This window comes from Muntiacus reevesi, chromosome 4, assembly GCF_963930625.1.
Source record: "Muntiacus reevesi chromosome 4, mMunRee1.1, whole genome shotgun sequence".
NCBI lineage: Eukaryota > Metazoa > Chordata > Mammalia > Artiodactyla > Cervidae > Muntiacus > Muntiacus reevesi.
The window spans coordinates 47,949,897-47,964,794 of record NC_089252.1 but is presented as its reverse complement, the minus strand read 5'-3'; the positions used below and the strand labels follow the sequence as shown (position 1 = coordinate 47,964,794).

Sequence of the window (14,898 nt, the reverse complement as noted above, 5' to 3'; positions counted from 1 at the left end):
TATGGGAACACCTTTATTCAAGAAACAAAAACCATCTTGCTAGGGGACTTCCCTGGTCCAGTGGTTAAGACTTCACTCTTCCAATGCAGCCAGTGTGGGTTTGATCCCTGGTCAGGAAACTAAGATCCCACATGCCACGTTGCCGTAAAAAAGAAAAAAATCTTGCTAGTTAGTGGGAGTGCAGTGTTCGGGGGTGGGGGGGTGGGGGTTTGGGGTCCCTCATTGCAGTGGTGAGGGGAGGTGTGCTGTCCAGGGATGAAGGAGCAATAGAGACAGGGGTTATAGGGTGAAGAGGTGTCTTCATGGGTCTCATGAGTGTCTTCTAACAAGAGAGCATTACTGAAACCAGCTTGGGTTGGAGTAGGGAGGCAAAGATGATGGAGAAACCAAATCCCCGTGTACCTCCAAGTCATAGAGTCAAATGTTCCGAAGCACAGCTGTTTAACAGGATTGAGTTCTAGCCGTCACCTGCATTAAATAAATTCAGAACTCTAGCGAAATTAGCAGGGCCAACTTGTCCTGGCTTGCCCAGGACTTTTCGGCTCTTAGCTCTGAAACTCCCATGTCCCAGGAAACCCATCAGGGCCAAGCCCCAGTGTGATTTTTTTGCACACCACCAATCTATTCTCCAGTTCCTGGGTGGGTACTGACTGGGTGCCCCACAATTCATTTCCATTTAGTTCAGTTCAGTTCAACTCAGACACTATCTACTTGGAGATAGCATCAGATCCCACAGGTTAAGGGCTCAGTCCCCATACTTTAGAGGCCAATCCCAAGTCCAGGTTGTCACCAGCGCTTGTGACCAGCCAGCTGTAGACTGAGGGATCCCACAGCCCACCCCTTGGGTTCGATTAATTTGCTAGAGCAGCTCATAAAACTCAGAGGAACATTTTACTTCCTGAATCACGGGTTTATTATAAAAGGATATAACTAAGAAACAGCCAGATGGAAGAGATGCATAGGGCAAGACGTGGAGAAAGGGAAAGGAGCTTGCGGCATCTCCAAGTACACAACCCTCCCTAAAGTTCCATGTGGTCACCAATCCATCCTTTTGGGGTTTTGTGGAGGCCTCTTTACCTAGGCACGGTTGATCAAATCATTCACCATTGGTTACTGAACTCAATCTCTAGCCCTCTCCTCCTAGGAGAAGAGGTGGTGAGACTGAAAGTTCCAGCCCTCTGATCACTGGATTGGTTCCCCTGACAACCAGCCCCCACCTTTAGATGATTTAGGGCCACCTCATTAGCATAAGAGAAGATGCTTTTATGGTTCTAATCACTTAGGGAATTCCCAGGGTTTTAGGACCTCTGTGCCAGGAATGGGGCCAAGACCAAATATATGTTTTTTCTTATAAATCACAATATCACCAGGGCAAAACAAGATGATTGGTCACTAGTCTATTCAGTAACTGCATATTGGAATTACTTGGTGAGTTTTTTAAAAATACTCATTCCCAGGCCCACCTCCAGAGATGATAGTAGACTTGGTCTAGGGTGTAGCTGCTGCTGCTGCTGCTGCTAAGTTGCTTCAGTCGTGTCCGATTCTGTGCAACCCCATAGACGGCAGCCCACCAGGCTCCCCGATCCCTGGGATTCTCCAGGCAAGAACACTGGAGTGGGTTGCCATTTCCTTCTCCAGTGCATGAAAGTGAAAAGTGAAAATGAAGTCACTCAGTCGTGTCCGACTCTTAGCGACCCCATGGACTGCAGCCTACTAGGCTCCTCCGTCCATGGGATTTTCCAGGCAAGAGCACTGGAGTGGGGTACCATTGCCTTCTCCGCTGGGTGTAGACAGGGCATTAATTGTTTCAAAGTTCCTTAGGTGATTCCAACATGAGCAGGGTTGAGAACCACTCTAGCTACATGCCTGTCAATTCTACTATAATTTTTTTTAAAAACCAAAACAAAGCTTAATGGTTTTGACGAAGCTGAACCCCAACTGCACACTATACACAAAAACTGACTCAAAATGGATGAACAGTCTAAGAGTTAAAACCATAAAAATCTTAGAAAGCATAGGGGTAAATATTTGTGACTGGATTTGGTAGTGAATTCTTAGATATAACACTTGAAAGCCTGAACAACAATGACAATAAAAATGGATAGACTTGGTTAAAACTAAAAACTATTGTGCATAAAAACATTATCAAAAAAATAAAAAGACAATGTACTGAATGGAAAAAGTATTTGTGAATCAAATGTCCAATAAGGGTCTTCGCTGTGCTAAGTCGCATCAGTCGTGTGTGACTCTGTGACCCCGTGGACTGTACCCACCAGGCTTCTCTGTCCATGGGATTCTCCAAGCAAGAATACTGGAGGGGGTTGCCATGCCCTCCACTAGAGGATCTTCCCAACCCAGGGATCGAACCCAGGTTTCTTAGGTCTCCTACTTTGGCAGGCGGGTTCTTTACCACTACACCACCTGGGAAACCCTTGATAAGGGTCTAGTATCCAGAGTATGGGGCTTCCCTGGTGGCTCAGATGGTAAAGAATCCACCTGCAATGTGGGAGACCCAAGTTCAATCCCTGGGTTGCAAAGATCCAAGGAGGACTTGGCAACTCACTCCACTTTCCTTGTCTGGAGAATCCCCATGGACAGAGGGCCTGGCAGGCTACAGTCCCTGGGGTCACGAAGAGCCGGACACCATTGAGCCACTAGGCACACGCATGCACACATCCAGAATATGTAAAGACCTCTACAACTAAAGAACAAAAAGGTAGACCAACTCAATTAAAAAATAGGCAAAGGATTTTAATAGACATTTCTTTGATAAAGGTATGCAAACTACAGACAAACATACTAAAAGATGCCAGTAGTCATTTAAAAAGTGCTAATCAAACCCAGAAGGGCTAACCACTTCACACCAACTAGGATGAATGTAATAAAAATTTTTAAAAACTGGAAACTAAGCTTTTGGTGATGTGGGAAGATTGGAACTCTTGCACATTATAGCCACTGTGGAAAACAGTTTGGCAGTTCCTCCAAAAGTTAAACATAGACTCACCTTGGTGATGGCTTAGTCGCTAAGTCATGTCTAACTCTTGTGACCCCCATGGACTGTAGCCCGCCAGCCTCTTCTGTCCATGGGATTCTCCAGGCAAGAATACTGGAGTGGGTTGCCATTTCCTTCTCTGGGGGATCTCCCCAACCCAGGAGTCAAACCCAAGTCTCCTACATTGCTGGTAGATTCTTTACCGACTGAGCTACGAGGGAAGCCCATATAGAATCACATATGACTCAGCAATTCCACTCCTGGGTATATACCAAGAATTGAAAGCAAACGCTCAAACACTTGTACACCATTGTTCATAGAAGTGCTATTCGAAGTACCCAGAAGGTGAAAACAACCCAGTGTCCATCAAAAGATGAAATGTGGCCTTTCCATACCATGAAATATTACCTAGACATGAACAGGAATAAAGTACCAGTATGTGTGACAACGTGGATAAACCTCAAAAACATCATGCCAAGGGAAAGAAGCCAGACCCAAAAGGCCATAGTATTGTTTGATTCCATTTATATTAAATATCCAGAATTAGGTAAATTCGTAGAGACAGAAATCCAATTAATGGTTGCCAGGACTGGGCGGGGAGGGTAAAATGGTGATTTCTTAATGGGTATGGGATTTTCTTTGATGAAAACGTTTTAGGACCTGATAAAGTTGGTGGTTGCACAACGTTATTAAAATAGTTAATTGTATGTTACATGGATTTCATCTAAAAAGAAATCAATGGTTCACTCATATACAAATTATAACTAAATTAAATTTAATTACATAATTAAACTAATCAAATTTAACTTAATAGTACAATTAAAACTATAAACTCTCCAGTCAGTCCTTCACGGCTGGCCTTAAACTACTTCCTGATGCCTTATCTTTTACCACTTTCCTGTTTTAATTGTTATTATTACCTCTCCTATGAAACATACTACATGGAATCCCACTGGAATCTCGATGCGTGCAGTATGCTTCAGCCTTTCCTTTAAAGCTCTCTTGCATGCAGTGGGACGTCTCTACCAGCACTTCTAGCACATAGCCTTTTCTTATCTCCTGTAGCTTCCAACTTTGCATCCTTGCTCTCAAAGCGTGGTACTCGGGATTGGCAGCCTTGATGTTACCTGGGAGCTTATAAGAAAGGCAGGAAACCCCACCCCAGACCCACTGAGTCTGAATCCGCATTTTAACAAGTTCCTCTGATAACTCATGTCTGATAACTCACGTCTGAGAAGCACTGGTTTACACCAGTGGGTCTCAAACCAGGTTGCAGATCAGAATCACTTTGCAAGCTATCTTTATTTATAATGTATTGAGTTGGCCAAAAGGTTCGTTTGGGTTTTTGGCCAACTCGATATATTTTAAATAATATACACACGTGGTAAAATTGCAAGCTGTATAGAAACAAAGAAGAACAAAGAGCTTGGCTTAGCACCTGGTTCTTTAAGGAATAAGCCCTAACCCACTGCAGGCTTTGACCGAGGGTGCACTCCCAGAGTTGGTATGTCACCGTGGTTTTGATCTGTGTTTCCCTGATGATTTGTGATGCCGATATTGCTCTTTATCTTCTGATGTGACTGGTCCATCTTCTTGGTGACAGCTTCCCCAGGACAGACCTCCAGGATGCTTCTTCTGTAAAGAAGCACCTGGCACTGGGCTTTGAGTGTCTGTGGCTCATATGATGATTTGTTCTTTTTTTAGTTCCATGGACCAAACACCGGGAAGAATGCTGGGCCAGCCCCTTTCCAGCCCCACCACCCAGCCCAAGAAGAAAAGCACGTCAGTGATGTCTTTCTTTTCCAAGGTCTGAGACAAATTATTGTGAACAAATGGCCTGTCTCAGCAGCCACTTTGGGATACGTGTGCTTGCGGGCTCTTTCCATTCCTTCTACTGAGGTGCCTCTTCTGAAAAAAGTTTGATGGCAGCTCTTAACACGAATGAATTGTTTATAGGATAACAAGTTAGGAAGAATTTAGCTTGCTGTGAACTTAATGATAATAATATAGAATGAACTGCAATGAATATTCAGAAATACTGGTGAGCCTTGGTAATCACACAAACACCAAATAGGGCTGTGGGTCTCATCTCCAGCCCCATCCCACACCCTCTACTAAGGATGATTAGGATCTTTGCCTGGATCTTGCCTGAGTCTTGCATTGTCTTGGTTCTGACTCCAACACGTTGCCGTGTTCTGTGATGCCCAGGACAACACGCCCTTCTTGGTATCAGGGCTCAAATCTCTAATATTCCGTCTCTTGCCCTACAGTTAGAGTTTAGACCTTGAAGTCCAGATTTCTGCATCAGCCACATAGTGCTTCCCAATATGCATTATTTGTGCATTTCTTTTCCTAATCTTCATTGCTCAGATGCTCGCATTCTGGGGTAGGACAGGTTTCAGGTGCCCTGAAATGCTTGTCGATGTGCTTTGCTAATTGTGTCAAAGGCTCTTGAGAGGTAGAGTGAAATGAGCACTGAGAATTGACCCTGGGATTTAGTCCTACTGGGGACAGAGAGTGGGGGGAGGGGTATGAGTGCCATCAGCCCGATGGGTGAAGGTTCAAGAAAGAATGGAGAAGAGGAGCTGGAGAAAGTGAGTATAGACTCGTTTTTCAAGGTTTAGCTACAAGGTGGAGCAGAAAAACAAGGAAGAGCCATGGGAGAAAGAAGGTCAAGGAAACCCTTTTTTGGGACTTGGGGAACACAGCTTCCCCTGTCCTATTAAAGAGATTGGGCTTCTCAGATCACATGAACACTTCTAAAGCTCCGTTGTGTCAGCTCTGTCACATCCACAGCTGCCCAGACACCCCTCTCTGTAATCCCCCCAAACCTACCTCAACATAAGCTCTGCATCATTTTTCTCCACCCCCTTTTCTCTTCCTCCAGTCTTTCCTCCAATACATAGATTAAACAATATATTCCCAACAAAAACCAGGTGTCTTTAGGTGGAGAAAGAAGGAGTAAAATCAAGCAGCAAAACAGGTTTTTCTTACAGGGAGGGATTAGGGTTGGTGATGTCACTCTGAACACTTCCAAATCAATATATTTTTGACCCACCACCTAGGTCTCTTGGAATCTGAGGCTTCAGAAGCAGGAACCTCTGAAGAATGTGTTTTTCACCTTGGCAGAGACAGCCCGGGACCCCAGTGTTAAAAAGCGTCATATGGTGATGAGAGGCCTGGGAACCATGGCCTGTGAGACCCCGGACAAGGTAGGAAGGGCAGGGGGCGCTCGGCCAGCCCTCGTGGCCTGGAGTCCCCAGGACTGGGGGTCCACTGCTGTGTAATGGATCTCCATGGCCTGGCATTCATATCTTGCCATTTTCTTGGGTCAGGAGTCCAGGTACAGTCCAGCTGGGTCCTCTGCCCAGGGGCCTGCAAGGCTGCCATCAAGGTGTGGGCCAGATTGCATTCTTTTCTGAAGTTCAAGGTCATCTTCCAAGCTTTGGGAGCTGTTGGAAGAATTGAGTTCTTTCCGGTTGTAGAACTAAGGTCCCTCTTTCCTTGCTGACTGGCCGTCCTCGGCTCCCAGAGGCTGCCCTTACACAGCATGGCAGCTTAGTTCTTCATGGTCAGCAGGAGAGTGTCTCCCCGTCCTGTCTGCCTTGGGATCTAAGGGAACCGTGGAACGACATCCATCACCACCGTGACGTTTGAGAGGTCAGAAGCTCTCAGAGTCACTGGCTCCTCCCATCCTCAAGGGCAGGAGACTGTCCAGAGGCTCATGTGACTCCGTTGGGGTCAGCTCAGGGTCATGATTCCTCAGTATCATCAGCCTTGGGATACAGAACCGCAGGCAAGGTTAACACACAGCTGGACATCACCCTCTGGTGAACTTAATTTTTCTAAGAATTTATGTTTAGTAAAAGAATTTAATTTTTCTAAGAATGTATGTTTGTTTAGGGAAAGATGTTTTCCCCACTTCTTCCTTCAGCATCTGCCAACTTCAGTGCTATTTCATCTCATCCCCTGTCAAAGTGCCCGATAGGCCATCGGTCCCTAGGTCACCCAGCCCACCACCCTCCGTTACGTGCCCTCCCCAGCCTCACCCACCCACAGGGCCAGGCTCCAGACTGCTCTTTCCATTCTTCCAAGGCCGAACTGGGCTCTTGGGTCAGATTATTGAAAGCTTTTGTTATCTTGCTGAGAGTTATTGCATCCTGTGCTGAAGAAAGCCACGACCTCTTAGTCCAAGTCCCAGGTTGGACTTGGATGATTAGAAGTGGAGTTGCTTTCCAAGCCATGCGGAGTGATTGCTGTGCTGCTAATGCTTTCCAAACCTTGCTAACAGGTGAGAAAGTATAAGAAGATTATCCTAGACCTGCTGGTGCACGGTCTGTATGACCCAGTGAGCTCTGAGGTCATCCATGAAAGCATGAAGACCCTGACCATCATCCTGGGCAAGATGCAGGGGAAAGCGCTGGGCTCCTTCTTCATAGACATCACCCTCCAGACCCGGACTCTGCTCGATGATGTAAGTGAGATGACAGGGGAAGATTCCAGGTTCCTAAAGTCACATGTGAGCCCCCGGTGATGCGTTGCTGAGGAAACAAGGCCTCTGTTATTCACTAGTTATTAAGAAATTGTGGCTCAGCTGGTGAAGAATCTGCCTGTCATGTGGGAGGCCTGGGTTCGATCCCTGGGTTGGGAAGATCCCCTGGAGAAGGGAAAGACTACCCACTCCAGTATTCTGGCCTGGAGAATTCCATGGGCTGTATAGTCCATGGGATTGCAAAGAGTCAGACTTGACTGAGCGGCTTTCACTTCCAACTTTCTTGTTGAGAGACTGGTACTGTGCTGGGGGTTAGGGAAGACATGTAAGGATAAGCAGGATTCCATCACCACCCCTCGAGGAGTGCTCGTCGTAATAGATCCGTGAGTGTATACACCCTTAACGGTGATGACGCCCACGTGCGTTCAACGGTTTCTTACAAACGTGATGATCAGAGTCGCTGCTGTTTAGTGACCTCCTACTGTGTGCAGGCGTGTTGCCAGGCAGTGAGCATGGGTCGTCTCATTTTCACGATAGCCCGGTGAGGCAGGCGCTGTTACCTTCACTTTATAGAGGAGGAGCCCAAGGCCCCGAAAGGTTAGACAACTTGCCCAGGGATCATGGAGCGAGTCAGTGGGTATGAAACTAGGCCCTCTGCTCAGGGCCTGCACTTTTTTTTTTTTCCTGTTTTTTAAAAAAGCTTTTTTAAATTGAATTCTGTTTTTATTGATGTGTAGTTGATTTACAATACTAGCTTCAGGCACACAGCATAGTGATTCAGTATTTTTACAGTTTACACTCCATTAAAAGTTGTTACAAGATAATGGTTGTAATTCTTAGTACAATATATCCTTGTTGCTTATCTATTTATTTTATTGTTTTAATTTTTAAAATTGATTTTTACACACACACACACACACACACAGAGAAAGGCAAGACCTGTAGACAGGGAACAGACCTTGCATTTACTCACAGAGCATCTTGCATGAGTTACGCACACCTGATTCCCCAGGAGTAGCTCTGTGAGAGCCGGGTGACTGCACCCCACGGGAGGAAGAGAAACCCGCCAAGTGTGTGGCTTGAAGCTTATGAGCAGCTGCTGGGACATTTGCCTCCCCTCCTGCTCAGGGAGACAGAGAGAGGCCTGTGTTCTGGGATGTGAACCAGGGCTCTCTGGGGTGGGGAGGGAGGTCTCCGCTCCACCTCCCTGGAATATTAAGCAGGTATCTCCAGGGAGGTGTCTCTAAGTCTCCCTGGAGGTGCCATCTTAATCGCCAGGGCTTGTTTGCCATGGATCTTGAGGGGTGGGTGGGGGAGGCACAGCATAAGCCTTTGTTCTAGAATTCCAGGCATGAGAGTCCCTGAAAGGAGTGTTCAGCCTTAGGGAAGAAGGGAGGGATATTTTAAATAGGGGATATTTTAAATAGGGGATCGGGGCATCGATCCTAATTTATCAAGTCTCAGGAATGTCATTGAGCACATGTGAGCGTCAATGTCATCAGTGTATATATACGCAGGGCTCCATTACAGTGAACCCTCCTGGGTGGGGTGGGCAGGGGTGATGGAATCCTATGTGTGTGTACGCGGTGGGCAAAGATGGGTCTTGAAAGAGGGAGGATTCTTTGTGCACATCAGCAACCAAGGTTCCGGCAAACTGGATTTCCTCCAGAGGAGGGGGAGCAGTTAGGCGTTAAGGTCGTGAGTGCGGGGGGCGCAGGAAGAGGAGCTGGGGAGGACGAGCGAGGACTTCGAGGAGGAGGAGCCGGGGAGGACGGAGACTTCGAGGGCCTCAGGGGAAACTCCTCAGCCCCCTTTCCAAGCGCATTTGCTTCGGGGGTACTGCTGCAGACCCTCCCGTGGGAGTGTTGTGTAATACATAAAATAAGCGCTTACGGACACTGAATCTGAGAGGCGAAAAATGGAATTCCAAGAAGTTTCTGGCCCCACGTTTCTTGGTTAAGGGAGTATGAGCTCTTTTTATCAGCTCCACCTTGCGACTGAGGAAACTCAGGCTGCGGGGGTCAAGGAACTTACCCCAGGCCTGGCTTTAAGGAGTAAAGAGGTAACCCATTTTCCCATGCAATCATTTTTTAAAGCCTGGTAGACTGTGATTTTTGATCAGAGAGCCCTTGTTGTGGTGAAACCTGGGGATACTCGTGGGGAGCTCTGGTTTGTAACTCTGTCAGAGCATCCTTCCCGGCCTGCCTGTGCTGTGTCCCCGTCAGATGACTGTCAGACTCCCGGGGGGACAGACACCGCCTTACATCTCATAGCATTAGGGCAGTGCTTCAGGTAGACTCAGGACTCAATGAGCACCAGCTGAATTGAATTAAACACACACACTGGTAGAACAGTGGAGAAAGTGCAACACTGAAGCAATTTCTGTCTGTGTCACATGTGCTAAACATTGTTTCACAAGAGATCAGTGGTGTCCAGTCTTGCTGAACGTCTGTGGCCCCCCAGTTCTAGGTGAGGAGGCCTGTCCCAGTCCGGTTCCCTCTGGTTCACCTGGAGCTGGTGAGGATCAGGAAGCATTGATTTATTCCTTCACCATGAGTCAGGAGACTGGATTACCACTCTGGTTCTCTGTTCCCTCATCCTGTGACTCTGGGCAAATCCCTGCTGTCTCCTCACCTGGGCAGGGAAATGCTTGGACCAGACAGCTCCCTGGGGAGATGGAGAAAGGACTGAAGCTGCTGACCTGCAGTCAGGGACACACCAGGCAATCAGATCCAGAGCTGGAGAGCTGGCAGAATGTCAGGAAAGAAACAATGGCTTCTGCTGCATGTGGGAGAATGCAGACCAAAGTAAAGAGAGATGGCCTGGCAAAAAAGCTGGGAGTATTAACAGGGAGTGGGTCATATGACACAGCACCCCTCCACCCCCCAAAAAAACCCTCATTTTGGATTGACATGGAAAAGAGCTCCCAGAAAGATTGATGAAAAAATCAAGGTGCCTAACAGTGAAATGGTCCATGTCCATTTGTGTAAAAATGTGGGAAAGGGCTATATAATAATATATATTTTATTTTTTCCTTCTTAATTTTCCAGAGGGCTGCATACAAAATATATGACTTCGTGCAGAGGGAACTTTGGTGGCAGGTGGAGAAGTGTAGGAAGGAGACGACGTACTTTTTGCTTTTTTATAAACCTTTTTGGTTTATTTTGAATTGATCAAACCTGGGTCTCCTGCATTGCAGGCAGATTCTTTACCATCTGAGCCACCAGGGAAGCCCATAATACTTGGTTATTTTGAATTTCAAACCCTATAAACATCGTCAATCTCCAAAACGTTAAATAATGAAGAAAACTTCTGGGGAGCTGGGAGTAGCCACAGGGATGCCCGCGTCTAACCCCGAGTCTGCTGGAGGAGAGCCTCAGCGCAGACTCAGGGGGTCTCCATCCCCCGGCCCAGCCGGCCGAGTGCTGAGATGGGAGGTCAGGGCCCACCTGGAACGTGCAGAGAATAGGGCCTCACGGTCCCGTGATGCAGCTCTTTGTGGTACTGACCGGGGCTTGTTGTTCTGTTCACGGGGGACCCGCAGGAGAATGACAGCCTGAGATACTCGGCCTTTGTCTTGTTTGGGCAACTGGCTGCCCTTGCTGGACGGAAGTGGAAGAGGTTCTTCACCCGTCAGGTGAAGCAGACTCAGGACTCCCTCCTGACCCACTTACAGGACAGGAATCCCCAGGTGGCCACGGTAAGTCTGAGCCTCTCCGGGCAACTGCCTGGAACCGTGGCACCATTTGCGGAGGTAGCGGGGAGGCAGCCCTGCTGAGTCGGGATGCCAGTTCCGTCGTGGACGCTCAGAGGAGCATCCGTGTGAGTCCTGGAGAAAGTGCCTCTCTGATGGCTGATTGATTCCTCTCTGAGCAGGGGTGTTCTTTTCCATCTGCTCCTGCCCTGCCTCCCTGGTCCCGGCCCCTGTCAATGCCAGACACAGTCAGGCTGATGGAGAGGGGGCAGGGAGGTGCTGGCTGACTCTCTGGGGCAGCAGCTCCTCTCAGAGGAGATTCGTTCTCTCCCAGCTAGCTTTTGTCATCACACCTGTTTCAGATTTGGCTTCTTAGCTTCCTATGAAAAGTGAGAAGTGTGTTAATGGCTCAGTTGTGTGTGACTCTTTGTGACTCCATGGACTGTAACCCACCAGGCTCCTCTGTCCATGAGATTCTCCAGGCAAGAATACTGGAGTGGGTTGCCATTCCCTTCTCCAGGAGATCTCCCTGACCCAGGGATTGAACCCGAGTCTCCTGCATTGCAGGCTGATTCTTTACTGTCTGAGCCACAAAACTTTTGTTTCATTCTTGGAGAAAATGTGTCCTAATGGGATTGGCTGGGCCTCAGAGCTGCTTTAGAGCAGGTGAGAGTTTCAAAACCATCAGGAGCAAGTGAAAGTGAAAGTCGCTCAGTCGTGTCTGACTCCTTGTCAGACCCCAGGGACTACAGAGTCCATGGAATTCTCCAGGCCAGAATACTGGAGTGGGTAGCCATTCCCTTCTCCAGGAGGCCTTCCAACCCAGGGATCGAGCCCTGGTCTCCCGCACTGCAGGTGGATTCTTTACCACCTGAGCTATCAGGGAAGCCCAGCAAAGCGTTCCACTAAATCACTGATCTTCTTTAAGGTGGTGCATGAAGGAAGGAGAGGGAGAGAGAGAGACTGAGATTGAAATTGAATTTATGAATCTAGGATGACTTTTTAAAATAGTTTTTTTTTTTAAACTTTTAATTTTGTGTTAGGGTATCACCAGTTAACAGTGTTGTGACAGTTTCAGGTGAATAGTGGAGGGACTCAGCCATACATACACATGCATCCATTCTCCCCCAAACTCCCCTCCCATCCAGGCTGCCCCGTAACACTGAGCAGAGTTCCATGTGCTGTACAGTAGGTCCTTGTTGGTTATCCATTTAAATAGAGCAGTCCACCACTTTTGTGGTAAACTCTAGCTTTGCCCTCCCCACCAGTCCGAAGTTATAGACATGGTCGTTGCATAAGCATAAATCCTCTCAAAGTTATGTGCCAACCTGGATGGGAGGAATTTGGGGGAGAATGCGTACATGTATACGAATGGCTGAGTCCCTTCTCCACGCACCTGAAACTATCACAACACTGTTCATCAGTTATACCCCAATACAAAATAAAAACCTTAAAGTCTGAAAAAATAAAATAAAAAACATAAGCATAAATCCTTTAAGATTCAAATCTTCAAACTTCCTGCGAGTGACTTTCACACACCCAGTGGTCCCCAGACCACAGATTGGTGCATTCCTTCCTCCTCCTTGGATTATAAAACTCTCATGTTTTTGACCATAACGTGGTAATATTATTTCTCTCAGGCCTGCAAAACAACTTTTCGAGCCTGTTCTCCGTATCTAAGACAAAGCAAGGACTACAGCTTCCAGAGTGAGGAGGATCAAAGGAACCCGAAACTCTGCCGGCAGCTGGTGAGTGAGCGAGGGCAGGAGACGTTCCTCCAATCCTTGCGCAGCCGGCGCCGCGTTAAGGCGGAAGGTGGTCGGCACGCCAGGGAGTCACCCCCATAAACAGCTCAGGCCGAGAATGTTTCAACTGTAATTGACCCACAACGCAATGCAAATGGTGAAACGCCCAGAGGACGGTGCACAAAATACATGGGCAGTTCCTGTTTAGATCTGTGTGTGTGTGTGTATTAGGTCGCTTAAGTTGTGTCCAACCCCATGGACTGTAGCCCGCCAGGCTCCTCTGTCCATGGGATCCTCCAGGCAAGAATACTGGAGTGGGTTGCCATGCCCTCCTCCAGGGGATCTTCCTGACCCAGGAATGGAACCTGCGTTATGTCTCCTGCAGTAGCAGGCGGGTTCTTTACCACTAGCACCACCTGTCTTAGATCTGTGGGTGAATGCAAGTGATGATTCCTCCTCCTCTGAGAACCTGAAAGTTGTTTATCCTCAAGCTCAGCCTTTGATGACCATCAACTCATTCTAGAGTCGAGGAGGTTTGCCGGATCCTTCCCTCACGTGTCCCTTTGCCAATTTCTTTCAGAGCCACTACCATCCCGAGCTCCTGCAGTTCTTCTATGCAAATAAAATCCTGTAAACACAGAGCGGCAGGGAGGTGGGTCCAGTGAGCGCATGGCTGGGGGCTGATATTTCCCCTCTTTTAACACTTTGGATGCTCTGTTGCCTCTGGTGATTGTGATAGAAAATGGAATGTTGGGAGAGCAATTGATGGCAAACTTAAGACCATGGAATTATATAGTTGCATCGAAACTAAATTCTAAATAGCTTATGTCTCATTTTCTTCCACACAAGTTTGATGACAAGGTGCGTCCTTTCTTTAAAGCATTTAAAGTATATGTGGATTCACTGCTTTTTTCTCAGCATTTTTCTTCTTAAGGATATCTCTGTCGCCAACTTTTCTTTTTAATTTTTAAGGCTTAGGAGAATATTACCTGAAGTGTTTTTTTTAATTTGCTATTGATCCTTTGCCATTTGCTATTAATACCTTTTTCTGGCGAGACCTATTTAAAGTTGGCCAAGGTACCAAGAAGTTATCGTGAAGGGCAATTTCTAGTTCATCGTCATCGACAGTCAGTATCTCCAAGATCATTCCAAACAAGAGTTAATAAAGAGGAAAAAAATCAATGAAGCATGTGTTGAAAAACCTTGAGCTAATGGTAATATGTGGAATACTAATAATGAATAATGTGTATTGAGCATGTTTATAGTTCACTGGGCACTCTCTAAGCACTTTGCAAGTATTATTTAATATTCACAACAAGCCGTGAGAAAGGTACTATTAGTACCCTCATTTTATAGGTGAGAAAACTAAAGTGAAAGTCACTCAGTCATGTCTGACTCTTTGCAACCCTGTGGACTATAGCCTGCCAGGCTCCTCTGTCCATGGAATTCTCCAGGCCAGAATACTGGAGTGGGTAGCCATTCCCTTCTCTAGGAGATCTTCCCCACCTGGGGACCAAACCCAGGTCTCCCGCATTGCAGGGGGATTCTTTACCATCTGAGCCACCAAGGAAGCCCAAGAAAACCAGGGCACAGGGAAATTAACTTGCCCAAGACTTCCCAGTAATTAATCGAACTGGAATTCAAATCCTGACTACAGGAGCCTACATTCAGTCAGCACACTGCCTTGTTATGGAATAACTGATGGATGGTTAGAAATGTAGAAAAATAAAACTAATTTAAAAAAACCACCACTGCTGCTCTTCTGTTTGACTCAGTTAACTTTTGCTTTTATGTGTACTGATGATACATTTTTATTAATCATCTCTTGGCTACTGTGTCAGTTTTTTGGTGATCAATCCTAGTTATAAGTGGGGTCACATTAGTCTTATAATGAGTTAAGTTTCACAGTCCCTTTTGTAAAAAATCTTATAAATTTATAAGAAGGAAAAAGTCTTATAAATCTTATAAAAAGGAA

The 14,898-nt window shown here is 46.8% G+C and overlaps 1 protein-coding gene across 5 annotated transcripts in view; it reads left to right on the top strand.

Annotated features, from left to right (window-relative positions):
• Positions 1 to 14,621, top strand: part of MRO (maestro) — a 38,961-nt gene extending 24,340 nt beyond the window's left edge. For 2 of the 5 annotated variants that reach the window (XM_065935177.1, XM_065935178.1), the window contains 5 exons: positions 4,697 to 4,799; positions 6,058 to 6,204; positions 7,284 to 7,466; positions 11,029 to 11,184; positions 12,819 to 14,621. In XM_065935177.1, the coding sequence (XP_065791249.1) occupies positions 4,701 to 4,799; positions 6,058 to 6,204; positions 7,284 to 7,466; positions 11,029 to 11,184; positions 12,819 to 13,025 (792 nt within the window). In that variant the 5' untranslated portion in view covers positions 4,697 to 4,700 and the 3' untranslated portion in view covers positions 13,026 to 14,621. The remainder of the gene's footprint in view (positions 1 to 4,696; positions 4,800 to 6,057; positions 6,205 to 7,283; positions 7,467 to 11,028; positions 11,185 to 12,818) is intronic. The other 3 variants (XM_065935179.1, XM_065935182.1, XM_065935180.1) reach the window with 3 other exon arrangements.
• The last annotated feature ends 277 nt before the right edge of the window (positions 14,622 to 14,898 follow it).